Here is a 15,548-nt window from a genome sequence, read left to right as displayed (position 1 = left end):
TCCATGCCACGTCCTGGGCCGACGCCAAGGATTTGTGCGTCGTCTGGCCCAGCAAGTGGTCGTGGCGCGCGGCTCACGAGTAAGTCAAAGTCGTCGTCCAGCGCACGGCCCACCGACCCCCCTTGGTCTGCCCCGCGCCTCCTCGTGGCAGGCCAGAGGCACCACGTGACGCCTGACCGCCCCGGGGCCAGACTCCAGAGGTCAATGGAGTGTGCGCCTTCGGCGCTGTTGCAGACGCCTTTCTGCGGAGTGCAGAGAGCAGCCTCACAGAGCATCGGGTCCTGAGCGGACTGCATGACAGGAGAGGGTGAGCACGCGCGTTGGGGGAGAGAAGTCAAATTGCCTCAGCCACCGACATGCAGTTCACAAAGATCATATCTCCCTGCAATCTAAACAGCTTAGGTATTAATAGTGGATAATAATTGGCTTCTAAGGAGGTGCTTAGTAAAGTGAACTACAAGGTGTTCTTGTAAGACATTTGTCCATGCAAAGTGTTTCAGTTTGCCTATGCCTGTACTCAATCAAGACCATGGTGCACATTAAGTCATTTCTTTCATTTATGTATTAGCTGAAAAATATATAGGATCGTGTGAATTTAAAAACCCGTAGCAATACACGGGCTGAACATCATATTGGATCGGAACGATGTGTCAGATAATATTATTATTTTATTATGCCATCAGTCTGTTTTAGTAAAAAAAATTAGTGGTCCACGCGCAGATTTGTCTGGGCGTTCCCGAGGATGCAATTCCCGAGGATGGTCTGGCGGTGTCCTTGACCTTGCATTGTGACGGAATACCCTTAAGACCGACGAGCACCCTGAATCTGAAAAAAATACATGGGGTATGTAGTGTTAGTGGGCCGACGACTAGGGCCTATGCCCTAGAGGCCTGGGCCGCAAATCCGCCCCTACCGGGACCTTGAACTTGAAGGAGTAGCACACTCTGTCTACAGGAATCCTGCGAAGGTGCGCTGCACGCGCCAGGGCATGCGAAGGCGCGCGCCCGTCGAGCCCGTTTAAGGCTGTTTTTTGGCTAGAGGGAGATTGAATTTTTCTGTGATTTATACTATGATTTTTTCAAAGATTCAGCCGAAATAAATAAAAAAAGACAAAGACAAAACCACATTTGAAACCGCTTATAACTGGTTAGAGAGGTAAAATGAATGATTTTAAAAGTTTTTTTTTCGAGCAACGAACGGTTTTAAAAAATTCAGAGAGGTGGTTTGCCTAGTTTTATATAGCTCTAGGGAGGAAAAGGAAGGTAATGTAGACTTTTCCCATAGAAAAATAGGTTGACCCGGCGGCCCAGCACCAACGGTAGCCCAACACAGCTAAATTTAACAGGCAGCCCAGTTCATAAAAGCATGGCAGGGCCTACACAAGAGCCAAGAGCCCACAGCCCAAGGGAGAAGGCCAAAAGTCCCAGTCGGTGCCGGTGGCTTGCCGCAGAAACATTCGACCATTCTTCGTTTCTTCTCACTCTGTCCGACCTTCCAAACTTCCGCGTCGGCATTCTGGTCGCCGTTCCGTGATCACAATCGCCGCTCGGTGCTGAAGGCAACGACGGACGGGCGGATGGCCGCCGCCGCTGCCGCTACTCTCCGTTGATTTGGTCCTGCCTCAAGTACGGAGTACCCCTGCCTGTATTCTACGAGGTAACCTAAAATCTCAAATCCTATCTCAAAATTATTGTTTGTTCCACAATCTACAATTGTGAGATGCTTGCAGCTTATGGCCTTTTTTAATCGTTTTTCAGCTTTATGTATAATATATTCAGAAGGGAAGCATCACTACCGGAGACCGGCTCTTTGCCAAGTGCCGGATGGTTTGCCGAGTGTTGTTTTTCGGGCACTCGGCAAAGACGCCTTTACCGAGTGTTTTTTTTGACACTCGGCAAAGAGGCTCTTTGCCGAGTGTTTTTTTTTTGACACTCGGCAAAGAGCTTCTTTGCCGAGTGTTATTTTTTTTTGACACTCGGTAAAGAAAATTTCAAAGCATATTTTGAAGCAGTAAATTAATTCAAATGAAAAAGTTTTCAACTACAAAGTTGTATAACTCATCAAGATGTACAATGTTTGTTTTGGTCTTTTCTTCATATGACAAAGTGAAAGTAAATTTGTTCACAAATCTAACATATCTCTCTTGTAGTTTATGAAACTACAAGAGAGATATATAAGATTTGTGAACAATGTTAGAACGACCATGTCGGATGAACAGACGATCAAACAACCAAAATAAACTATGTAGATCTCGAAAAGTTATAAAACTTTGTAGTTGGCAACTTTTTGATTTGAAAACATCTTGTCATACAAAACTGCGTTTGAATTTCAAAATTTTAAAATTCAAATTTTGTAAACGACCTCGGATGGGAAAAGTTCCTAAACTAAAAGTGTAGATCTCGAAAAGTTATGAAACTTTGTAGTTTACAACTTTTTTATTTGAATTCGTTTAGGGCCTCAAACATGCAATTTACACTTGGCAAAAAAGCTTCTTTGCCGAGTGTTTTTTTTGACACTCGGCAAAGAAGCTTCTTTGCCGAGTGTTTTTTTTGACACTCGGCAAAGAAAATTTCAAAGCATATTTTGAAACAGTAAATTAATTCAAATGAAAAAGTTTTCAACTACAAAGTTGTATAACTCATCAAGATGTACAATGTTTGTTTTGGTATTTTCTTCATACGACAAAGTGAAAATAAATTTGTTCACAAATCTAACATATCTCTCTTGTAGTTTATGAAACTACAAGAGAGATATATAAGATTTGTGAACAATGTTAGAACGACCATGTCGGACGAACAGATGACCAAACAACCAAAATAAACTTTGTAGATCTCAAAAAGTTATGAAACTTTGTAACTGGCAACTTTTTGATTTGAAATCATCTTGTCATGCAAAATTATGTTTGAATTTCAAAATTTTAAAACTCGAACTTTTCAAACGACCTCGGATGAAAAAACAACCAAAATAAACTCTATAGATATCGAAAAGTTATGAAACATTGCAGTTGGCAACCTTTTGATTTGACAACATCTTGTCATGCAAAACTGCGTTTGAATTTCAAAATTTTAAAATTTGAACTTTTCAAACGACCTCGGATGAAAAAACAATCAAAATAAACTCTGTAGATCTCGAAAAGTTATGAAACATTGTAGTTGACAACTTTTTGATTTGAAAACATCTTGTCATGCAAAACTGTGTTTGAATTTCAAAATTTTAAAATTCAAATTTTGTAAACGACCTCGGATGGAAAAACTTCCTAAACTAAAAGTGTAGATCTCGAAAAGTTATGAAACTTTGTAGTTTACAACTTTTTTATTTGAATTCGTTTAGGGCCTTAAACGTGCAATTTACACTCGGTTTAGTATAATATATTGGGAACTAAAACGGAATCCAGACACAAATGAGAGTGTAGTGTAGTGGTAGAGGAGCTAGGTCTCGGGTTCGAATCGCGTCGGCCGCGTAGCCATGAAATTCACACGAAAAATATCGGAGATGGGTGTGCGCTGGTCGGTGGGGGCCTCCATCAATAAAAAAAAATTTCCATTTTTTTTTGGTAAAAATTCCCATTTTTTTTGGGTTTTTTTCGGTTTCAACTTTGCCGAGTGTCGGGCACTCGGCAAAGGCTTTGCCGAGTGCCCGACAAAAGACACTCGGCAAACACGCCTTTGCCGACGGATTCTTTGCCGAGTGCAAATTGGGCTTTGCCGAGTGCCACCACTCGGCAAAGCCACTGATTCCCGTAGTGCATAAGGCAATACAATTTGCTTGTGTTCAAACAAAGTAGATACTAGATAGTACGTTGGGCGTTCATCTGTTCATCTTGCCAGCAAATATGGATGTCACATAAGTAAAATAGTAAATTAGTGTCTCTTTAATCATAGTATAGCTAATTGTGCATTCAATATCTACTTTTGTGTTTAATTTTGTTGATTGAATAATTTGAATGTAAAATGATATTCCACCAGCATCCTTTTGCTGTTATCATATCTATCAAGTTCTAAAAAAAAACACACAAAATAGGCCGATTCACTGCTAATTGCTACCTGCCTTCCAAGTATATTCTGCTCCTTTTCGTCTACTGTAAAATAAAAAATAGGGACCAATGTTTTTTCGAATGTAAAAGAGGGACCAATGTGTACTTATCGTTTTAGAGAAAATCTGTGCCACGTAAATATGGTCACTGCTGTCATGTGCTCCATTGGCACACCCTCATCTTATATCTATCAACATCACTATTGTACTCAATTCCTTACAAAGAAAAAACATACCGCAGTGTGACAACACACGAAAACTATAGATTTGCAAGTGAATTAGCGAGTGCTCCGTGTCCAAAGATGCATCTTTGCTTGGCTGATATAAGAAACTTACAGAAGGCCAGTTTAATGTTAACAGCAATTAATTTTTCCTTGAGTTATTCAAATATATTTGGTCATTGAGAAAAAAACGGCATTTAAAGAGTGTTACAATACAGAATAGACCACAGTTTTGTTATTATTGGAATTTTAACGGCATCACCTACAATCAAAACCATTTGCTACCACACGATGAGATGCAACGACATACAAATTACAACAACGGGAATGTACAGTGAAGTAACCATTCACAAAAACATTAGCATGTATTGCAAAGCATATGTATTGAGGTATGTATATATACACTAAAACTTAGTAGGGTCCAAATATGGTATTGGAACAATTGAAGGAAAGGGCTGCATTCAGTAGCCTGCCAGGAGCCAAAGAGATGTGTTCATAGCTTCCAAAGCACTAATTGCATTCAAAAGATAATAGTAGTATGTTTTGGTGAGAAAACCCAGTAGTGGCCTGGTTCGTGGTCTCCCTTTCTTTTTGAGATGCGTTTCAAGATTAGTCGATCCATAGGTGAGTGATTTTTGAATTGAGCATTTTCCAATGAGCTCCATAAATAAAATCCATTTGCTGTGACGATTTTGTCTTGGCTATTTCAAATGAGTGTTGCCCATAATTACTTCAAACTGCCGGTCAATAGCGTAGACACATTGATTTTAATTATTGATATCTCTTTATGAGAGAAAACCACAAGGCTACACATGATCAAATGTTCCAATGTCAGAAGTGAGGAGTTAAACATAGAAACACAACGAACATACACAATTGAGGTTGAGGCTAGAATTTCCTACTGCATAACACACCATTTAATAATTCTACAGTTCTGGAGTATATGGCTATAAGATAAATGATATTGGTCCAATGCTGAAATAATGCTTTTAAACTAGAAATTATGACACCAGAGAAGAATATTTCAGGGTTTAGTGTCTTTACCTCACATACACAATGTATTATTTCAGGAAACCATGCTTCATTGGAATTAGGTGATTCAATTACAATGTTGGTAGGAAAAAAATATTACCTTTGTTATGTCCTTGGTGCCATCCAATACCATTCTAGGCCAGTTATCATCCATAAGAAGTACAACCATTTTCATAATCCTATTATGTAATTACAAGACCACCATTAGTTATATTAGTTTTTAAGAAACATAAAACCTTGCCCATCTCTGCAATAAAGAAGAATTGTGAAGTTAATAATTTGAGTATAATGAAGTGCCTAATCAAGCTTGCTTGGTTGGTTTGTCTAAAATTTGACAAGGTGATCAAGGATTTCCCTTTTATGGAGGCAATGTGTTGACACTGATTTCGGTTACCACACTAGTGAGGGCTAGATCGCTTGAAGCTACACACAGCCTAGATACATAGTGGATGGAGGTCTAAATGACGAGGACGACCAGCAGGCCAACAAGGTCAATTATTTGACACTTGTTCTTCGCCCGAAAAACCCACGAACGCCTTTAGAGAAGACCCATCAGGGAGATGCATAGCAGGGGTGCTCTAGGATCGCTAAGGCCATCTAGAACGCCAACAAATCTTATCGAGTGAAGTTTTGGAAAGCAAGAGGGTGGAAGAGATAGGGTTTGGAGGTGAAAAGTAAAGATAGATTGATTTTTGATGATTGGATAGATAGATCTTTGAATCGATCGTGATCCTCTTATATAAATAGAGGGAGCTGGTTTTATCCTAGTAGAGAACTTTTTCACACGAAATCTACAAGTTTCCCACAAGATCAGATGAGCTTCCAAATGAAAAACATGTTTTTGGGCAGAGACTACCAAAATCGGCTCAGCCTGTTTCCAAAATTGACCTAGGCCGCTAATATAGGATGCACGGAGGAATATGCCAAAACTAACCTAAATTTGGGCAAAAAGTACTACTTTAAATTATTCTTTTCTTGTTTGCATGTATTTTTCCAATACATCTTCGACTCTCCGACCCATTTTTGGCTATCAACATATGCCCCTTGTTTTTAAGAGTGTTGGTGATATGGACCTAGGGTACCTTACTGCCCGAATATTAGCATAAAGCGGACCGAAGCAGGCGAAGATGAGGCCTAGTCGACCCAACATACATCATCAGACGTGGCGGACAAGAAACCTATCGTATGGGGCTTGGACGCCGACCTCTACTGTAGATTCTGGACTATATAATGCAGGATAGGGAGTCCCCTGATCGGTACCTGAACATATTCTAGGCTACATTGCATAGGCAACTAGTCATCATCAGCCCCTTGTAAACTCGAGCATACGAGATAAGGGTACCACATACCTGAACCTGTATAAATCTATATCCCATGTGCTACCCTTTTGATTCCCTGTGCGTGATACGCTAGTCTCGACTGCCCAAGCCAAAACCTCTGACATAAAGCTGTAACACCCTAAAATTTTCATAACTTTGAAATAGGAGAAAATGATTAATTATGCATTTTTGTGGGCATTTGAATTTAGGAAAATAATAATTTTATTAAATTAAAATCAAATGTAGGTTCATAATCATGTGTGTGCATCCATGTTGCTGCATATCTTTTTGTATTGCTTGATTTGAAATCAGATTCCAAATTGAGTTGAATTTGCATTCAAAATTGATTTTGAGTTTTGCTTTGGAAAATTTTGAAAAGGAAAAACGAATTTCCCTTTCTCCCCTTCCTTTCGGCCTGGTTGGCCTGCTTCTGCGCCCGTGGCCCATTTCCTCCGCGCCAGCCTAGCTTCCGCGGGCCGTCCCTTTCCATTCCGCTCGGGCCAAAGCCAAGCACCGCCTCACTTCCTTCCGCGCTGCACTGCAGCGGCCCAGCAAGGCGCCTGGCCCAACCAGATTGCCGCGCCGCATCTCCGCCCGCTGACGCGCCGGGGCCACCAGTCAGGCACTTCTTCCTCTCCGCGTCGTGTCTATCTCGAACACGACCGCACCGTCGCCATGAGCCCGCCTCTACTACGCCCTGTGCTGTGCCTCCCAAGGCATCCCGTGCCTCTTAAATACTGGAGCCGCGCCCGCCGCTCTCCCTGTCCCGTTTTGGAAGGAAGCGGCAGCCTCTCGTGCCCAACATCAGCGCCGCAGCGGAAGCCCAGCACTGCCTCACTTCCTTCCGTGCTGCACTGCAGCGGCCCAGCAAGGCGCCTGGCCCAACCAGATTGCCGCACCGCATCTCGACCTGCTGACGCGCTAGGGCCACCAGTCAGGCGCTTCTTCTTCCTCTCCGCGCCGTGTCTGTCTCAAACACGACCGCACCGTCGCCATGAGCCCGCCTCTGCTATGCCTTGTGCTATGCCTCCCAAGGCATCCCGCTCCTCTTAAATACTGGAGCCGCGCCCGCCGCTCTCCCTGTCCCGTTTTGGAAGGAAGCCACAACCGCCCGTGCCCAACATCAGCGTCGCAGCGGCTTGAGAGCCATTGCTGTTTCATCGAAGCGCCGCGCCGCCTCCATTGCTCTCCGCTCGGTTCTCTTGGGTCTGGTGAGTTCCCCACTCCCTCCTCTATCTCCCGGGCTTTTCCGTTCGACTCCGGCAAGCTCCCTTTGTCCGGCAATGGCGCCGCCACGGTCAACCCAGGCGCGGTCCTGTTCCGGCCAGTCAAGCGTTCTCTCTCCCCACCCGATTGCATCTTGGCCGTCCATCTCTAATCCAACGGTCGTGGATGGCCGGGTACCCCTTCGCTGTGAGTTTTTTCAAAATACACCTTATAATTATCTGAGACTTAACCCGCAGTCCAAAGCGTGTTTCCGGATTCCGTTTTCTTTTTCTGAAAGCATACTTTGGCTCGGTTAGATTGAAATTACGTTTTCAGCTATTTACAGTTTTGCCACTAGATTTGTTTTAGCCATAAAATCTCTGTTTTAACTCCAATTTGATCCGTTCAAGTTGCGTTAGGTTCGTAATTAAGTAATCTACATGTTCATACTACTGTTGGACATGTTTTCAACTTTTAAAATTCAAGGTTAGATTTAATCTATTATTTTACTATAGAAAATCTTGTTAATTCATAACTTCTTCGTTTTAGCTCCGATTTTTATGATCTTCGCGTCTGTGTGTTCGTGGCAAGACGTAGATTCGTTTTCCAAACTTTTCATCTTGATCTTAAGCTGTTGGTGTACTGTTCTAATCTATAGCTTTTATTTGCTATGCATGATTGCTCCTGGATGCTTGTGTGTTGCTGTGGTTATCGAGTATAGACGGTGAGCAATTCGTGGGAGATCAAGAGTACTACTTTGACGAGCAGGATCAATAGGAGTGCTTTGCTCAAGGCAAGTATAGTATGGGATCATCCTTGTTTCCTATTCACTTTAATACATTAAATTCATGTTGCATGTGTCACCTTGATAGGGATTCCCTAGAATTGAACTTATACCTTGTCACCTATGGCATATGCATTGGGTAGCTTTGCTAGTGCTCAAATAAACAATGATCTTGTAACTTGACTAATGGTATATGTAATAAACATTAAAATATGACTTTTTAGGAACTTGGAAACAGGGGCTGGAGTGTTTAGCTACTTTCTAAATGCTTCTGATTCCTCTCCCTAAGGACTTATCTGTAAGTGATCATCCGGGACTTATAGTACAGCTATGAGGGCTACATGGCTCTAGCTTTAGCTCAGTATCAGGACCTTTTCTAGCTTGTTAGTGGTTACCTTTATTGGCGTAAGAATAACTTGATGAATCGGGTATAGTGCGGCCTCTGTCCCCTTGAGTATAGGCTGCGCGTCATTGTGCCATCAGGAAGGAGGGCTCTATATCTGTTTGCCGAGTGAATGTAATGGCCCTAACTTGTTAGATGAATCTTTGAAAGGCTTCATAGTTACCCTTGCCTGCTCACCTTAGAAGTGTTTTGGGAGTTATAAACTTGGGCATATGGGTATCACGACTCACAGTGAAAGTATACATCCTCTGCAGAGTGTAAAACTCGTATATCAGCCATGCTCATGGTCATGAGTGGCCTTAGAACCCTTATGGAATAGATGAACACTAAGTATTATTGTTTATGCTATTCATTATTCATGTTTACATTGATCATGTGTTCTGCATTGGGAATTGAAACAACTTGTTGCTACTCTTAAGCTAAAATTGTGACAACTAAAATCTGAATGCTGTTAAACCTGTGTCAAGCCTTTTGAGCCTCATGAACCCCATGTTACACTTGTTGATTATGACATGTACTTACGCTTGTTTATTTTCATTACTTGGATAAAAATCCTGAATGGGTAACAAATGGCTATGGGTATGATGATTTTCCTGAGGACTTCTAGACTTGTGGTCAACCAGTCGACATCCCTGTGAAATGGAGCTTCCGCGAGAGATCTTTTATTACTTCCGCTACATTTATGTGAAAACTCTATCTTATTCGTGATGTAATAAACACTTGTGATGATACTATTCATAATTTGTCGGCTTATGTGTGTGACTGATCTCTGGGCGCACATAAGATTTTGCATCCCATTTTATCCTTAAAATTGGGTGTTACAGATTGGTATCAAAGCTGTGTTGACTATAGGACGGAAGCCTAGTTAGTAATGGTCGTTTTAGCTTCTTTTGCTTTACTTATTTCATGCTTTCCATCTCACCCTTGTTATTTGCTAAAGTTTTATGCTTCTTTTTGCCTTACTCTGTTATAAAATTTTTGCTTCTATTCTAACTAAATCTAATTCTGTAGATGCCTCGTTCCAACAAGACCACCCGCATTAGCTATAGAGGACCATGCTTCACTGAAGGAAATCATCCCCCAGGTGTGGGGTGGACCAAGGAGTTCTATTTCAAGCATGGGGATGACACGGCCTACTTCCATTCCCTACTCATGACAGTGCTGGTATGCTACTACCCCGACTTGTGTCCCTATGTGCAATATCATTGCACCTAGTACTGGCACCCCCATGAAGCTACATATTGGAAGACAGACTTGTTTTTCACTAGTTGGGATGAAGCTATGAAGGCTCGTAGGGTGGAAACCAGCCACACTCACCTGGTGAGTCGTGCCACTATGGAGGAAAGTATGGAGGATGCAGCCTATGAAGCTTGTATGATATACCGTGCCCGACGCTTTGAGAAAATGAAGGAAGATCCATTTAGGTTCTTTCCTCATTGTGACCCTGAAAAAGAAGGATGGGAGATGATGGAACCTCAAGGTCTTGATACGATTACAAAGGCGATGGTCCATTTTGCTAGGGAGATACTCCAGAAGAATGATGTCCTTAAGGGAGAATTAGAAAAGGAAAAAGAAGGCTCGCAAACGGGTTGGAAGGCAGCTTGATGAGTATAGGACCCAGCTCAAGATGCTCAAGATCTATGAGAAGCTACCCATAGTTCGTCACCATAGGAGTTTAGAGTCCCATATGTAATAAAGACGTTAGTAACACGGGTCAAGTTGAGTTAAGATGAGCCTAGAAGTGTGGTGTGAACATTGGTGTGCCTAGTTGATTTGTTATTATGTTTATGTGTGAGTTGGATTTTTGTAATGAGTGCTGGAACTTTGTGGGCAGGACCGCAAGTTCTATAGTTAAAAATATTAAAGTTTGAGTCAATAAATAAATAGTTGGGTTTGGTACATCTTGTTCTCTGAGATCTATTTTTTGGAGCAGTCTGCCCTTATCTCAAATCCAATTAAAATCTACTGAACCAAAAATTATGAATTTTTTATGGGAATAACTAGACTTAAGTATCTTTCCAATGCTTCTAGAATCACCCCTATATCTAATCTGGTTTGTGAGATATCGCTGTTTGAAGATAAAGTTTGTACGCAGTCTGGAATCTGGAAACAGTTTCGGTTGTATCCTGTTTTTGAGTAACCTAACGATAGAATTTGGGAATGTGGTCTGAATAAAACTTGTAGATAATTTCTTAAGCTTTCCAACCATAAAAGTACACCTCTGTTGGATATCTAGAACTCAAGATATGACTGTTTTACCGAGATATTGATGTTGGAACTCGTCCAGAAAATTTTCAGAATATATTCTATATCTCTATAAGTGTCTATAATTAGGAAATCTCTAAATTTGGAATATTTATGTGGGATGTCAGATGTTTGGAAGAGGAAGAGGCCGAGGTCGTGGAGGTGTTCCCCCACATCCACCACCACCACCGCCACCTACTATTGAGCAGCTTCTAGCGGTACAGACACAGATTATGCAAGCTCTGGTGCAGAATCAGCCAGTTGGTGGAGCACCGCGTGACAAGTGCGGTGAATTCTTGAAGGGCCGTCCCCCGGTGTTCTCTCATGCCACTGATCCATTGGAAGTAGATGATTGACTTCGTGCAGTGGAAAAGCAACTCAACATAGCGCAGTGCGATGACCAGCAAAAGATGTTGTACACGTCAGGGAGAAGCCCAAGACTGGTGGGAGGCATTCGAGTATGGACGTCCCGCCAATGCTCCTCCTATCACCTGGCAGGAATTCAGAGAGAATTTCAGATCCTACCATATACTTGAAGGATTGATAGAGCTCAAGCAGGGGGAATTCCATGCTCTGAAACAGGGATTTATGTCTGTAGTTGAGTATCGTGACAAATTTACTCAGTTGTCACGTTACGCCCCGAAGGAGGTGGCTGATGATGCTGATAAGCAGCACCTTTTTCTCAATGGTTTGTATGATGGTCTGCAACTCCAGCTTATGTCCAATACATACCCTAATTTCCAGACACTGGTGAATCGCACAATTGTTATTGATAATAAGCGCAAAGAGATGGAGGTCAAGAAGAGGAGGCTTCAGGGATAGGCCTCTGGAAGTAATACTCGTCCGCGCACCAACCCTCGGCAAGGTTTCTAGCAGAGGTACCAGGGACCACCCAATTAGTGGAATCGTGGTCAGTACCCCCAACGCAACCAGAACCAGCAGCAGAAAACCAATCCACATCCTCAGCAGTAGAGTGGTCAGCAGACACCATGACAAGGAGCGCCTAACAACACTCCCATGAAGACTAGTGCCCCTAGCACTCCCAACAAGTGTTTCTGTTGTGGTAAAGAGGGTCACCTGTCTTATAATTGCCCTAAGAAGCCCAACCAACAAACCCCCCAAAGATAGAATAGTTATCAGAAGCTAGCACCCAACACAGGAAAGGTGAACCGTGTGTCTACAGAGATGGCACTTGCGGAGCCGGAAGTCATGCTCGGTACGTTTGATGTCAACTCAACTCCTGCCACTGTTCTCTTTGATTCTGGAGCTTCACATTCATTCATATCACAAGCATTTGTTAGAAAAAATAGTATACCTTTATGTGCCATGTAAAATTCCATATTGGTAAACTCACCAGGAGGTAGTATGCAAGCTTCCTACCGTTGTCTTTCGACTAGTCTATCCTTAAGGGGGGTAGAGTTCAAAGTGAGCCCCATTATGTTGAGAACATCTGGCATTGATGTGATTCTGGGTATGGATTGGATGATGCAACAACAAGCAGTGATTCGGTGTAAGGAGAAGGTAGTTGTTGTGACCACACCGAATGGGGAAAGAATCAGTGTTGATGTTGTAATACAAGCACAGCCGATAGCCACAGTGAACCAGCTTGATGATAGCGTCAACAAGGAGGACCCAGTGGTGGATGAATTTTCGGATGTGTTCCCTGATGATGTGCCAGGTATGCCACCTGACCGTGACATTGAGTTTATTATTGAATTATTACCTAGAACTACACCTATAGCTAAGCATCCGTATAGAATGGGGGTTAATGAATTAGAGGAACTTAAGAAACAAATAAAGGAGTTGTAGGAGAAAGGTTTCATTCGTCCTAGTTCATCACCTTGGGGAGCACCGGTTATATTTGTTGACAAGGATGATACTCAGAGGATGTGTGTTGATTATCGATCACTCAATGAGGTTACTATTAAGAACAAGTACCCACTACCTAGAATTGATGATTTGTTTGATCAATTGAGAGGTGCTTGTGCCTTCTCTAAGATTGATCTTCATTCTGGCTATCATCAGTTGAAGATTCGTGCAACGAACATACCCAAGATAGATTTTACTATGAGGTATGATTTGTACGAGTACACCGTTATGTCCTTTGGTTTGACCAATGCACCTACCTACTTTATGTACTTGATGAATAAGGTGTTCATGGAGTTTCTGGATAAGTTTGTGGTGGTATTTATCGATGATATATTGGTATTCTCCAAAACAAAAGAAGAGCAGGCTGAACATCTGAGGTTGGTCCTGCAAAAGCTTAGAGAACACAAGTTGTATGCTAAGCGAAGCAAGTGTGAATTCTGGTTGAAGGAAGTTTCTTTCCTAGGCCATGTTGTCTCTAATGGTGGAATCGTAGTACATCCAAGCAAGGTGAAGGATGTATTGAATTGGAAACCACCAACCGATGTGGGAGAGATTCAAAGTTTCTTGGGATTGGCTGGATATTATAGAAGGTTCATAGAAGGTTTCTCTAAACTTGCCAAGCCTATGACAGCTTTGTTGGAGAAAAATGCCAAGTTTGTGTGGTCTGAGAACTGCCAGACTAACTTTGAAGAGTTGAAGAAGAGGTTGACTATCGCTCCAGTGTTGGTTTTACCAGATTTGAACAAGAGCTTTTTGATCTATTGTGATGCATCTTGTCAAGGCCTTGGATGTGTTCTTATGCAAGAAGGAAGAGTAGTGACTTATGCATCCCGACAGTTGAGAAAGCATGAGTTAAATTAACCTACTCATGACTTGGAGTTAGCAGCAATGGTTCATGCTCTAAAGATATGGAGGCACTATCTTATCGAACATAAGAGTGACATTTATACCGATCATAAGAGTCTAAAGTATATTTTCACTCAGACAGATCTGAATATGAGACATCGTCGATGGTTGGAGTTGATCAAAGATTATAATCTGGAGGTACACTATCATCCTGGGAAGGCGAATGTTGTTGCTGATGCACTTAGCAGGAAGAGTTATGCCAATGTTGTGCAAGTGGCACCTATGTCAAGTGAGTTGTGTGCTGAATTTGAGCGACTAAATTTGGGCTTTGTCGCTAATGCAGTGGAGTTGGAGTTGGAGCCAAAATTAGAGCAAGAAATACGTAAGGGCCAGTTATAGGATGCTAAGTTGAAAGAGATAGCGGATAACATAGTGATTGACAAGGCACCAGGTTTCCGTATGGATGACAATGGAACTCTGTGGTTTGGGAAAAGACTATGTGTGACTGAGGATAAGGCTATACGAGAGGCAATTCTTTGTGAGGCACATGAGTCTGCTTACTCTATTCATCCTGGGAGTACTAAGATGTATTTGGATCTAAAAGAGAAGTATTGGTGGTACGAACTGAAGAGAGATGTTGCTGAATATGTTGCTTTATGTGATACATGTTAGAGAGTCAAAGCTGAACATCAAAGACCTACAGGGTTGCTACAACCAATGAAGATACCCGAGTGGAAGTGGGAAGAAGTTGGAATGGATTTTATAGTTGGATTACCGTGCACTCAGAGAGGTTATGATTCAATCTGGGTGATAGTGGATCGGTTAACTAAGTTTGCTCACTTCTTACCGGTCAAGACTACCTATACTGGTCCCCAATTGGTTGCACTATATATGGAGAGAATAGTGTGTCTACATGGAGTTCCTAAGAAAATAATGTCTGATCGAGGTACCCAATTTACATCTCATTTTTTGTAGCAAGTATATAGATCGTTAGGAACAAAGTTGAATTTTAGTACAGCATATCATCCTCAGATAGATTGGCAAACTGAGAGAATTAATCAGATATTAGAGGATATGTTGAGAGCTTATGCATTGCAGTATGGTACAAGTTGGGACAAGAGTTTGCCTTATGCAAAGTTCTCATATAACAACAGTTATCAGAAGAGTCTCAATATGGCACCTTTTGAAACTTTGTATGGACGAAAGTGTAGAACCCCATTGTTTTCGAATCAAATGGGAGAAACTCAAGTGTTTGGACCAGATGTTTTAAGAGACGCAGAAGAGCAAGTAAGGATGATCAGAGATAACTTGAGAGTGGCTCAGTCTCGACAAAAGAGTTATGCCGACACTAGGAGAAGAGAATTGGTTTTCGAAGTAGGGGATTATGTTTACTTGAAGGTGTCACCTATGAGAAGTGTGACAAGGTTTAACATGAAAGGGAAGTTAGCACCAAGGTATATTGGGCTTTTCAAGAGTTTAGAGAGACGTGGAGAAGTAGCTTATCAATTGGAATTGCCCAAGAGTTTGTTAGGTGTACATGATGTGTTCCATGTGTCTCAATTGAAGAAGTGTTTGCGTGTACCAGAGGAGCA

General features: G+C 42.0%; 1 protein-coding gene across 1 annotated transcript; it reads left to right on the top strand.

The window, feature by feature from the left end:
• The first annotated feature begins 11,637 nt into the window (after nucleotides 1-11,637).
• LOC136479410 (uncharacterized) lies at nucleotides 11,638-12,063 on the top strand. Its single transcript, XM_066477287.1, has one exon. The coding sequence runs from the start codon at nucleotides 11,638-11,640 to the stop codon at nucleotides 12,061-12,063; it is 426 nt and encodes a 141-aa protein (XP_066333384.1).
• Nucleotides 12,064-15,548: the final 3,485 nt, after the last annotated feature.

Source organism: Miscanthus floridulus, chromosome 9 (assembly GCF_019320115.1).
Source record: "Miscanthus floridulus cultivar M001 chromosome 9, ASM1932011v1, whole genome shotgun sequence".
NCBI lineage: Eukaryota > Viridiplantae > Streptophyta > Magnoliopsida > Poales > Poaceae > Miscanthus > Miscanthus floridulus.
Note: the sequence above shows the minus strand (reverse complement) of the source record. Positions and strands in the feature narration are given on the sequence as shown.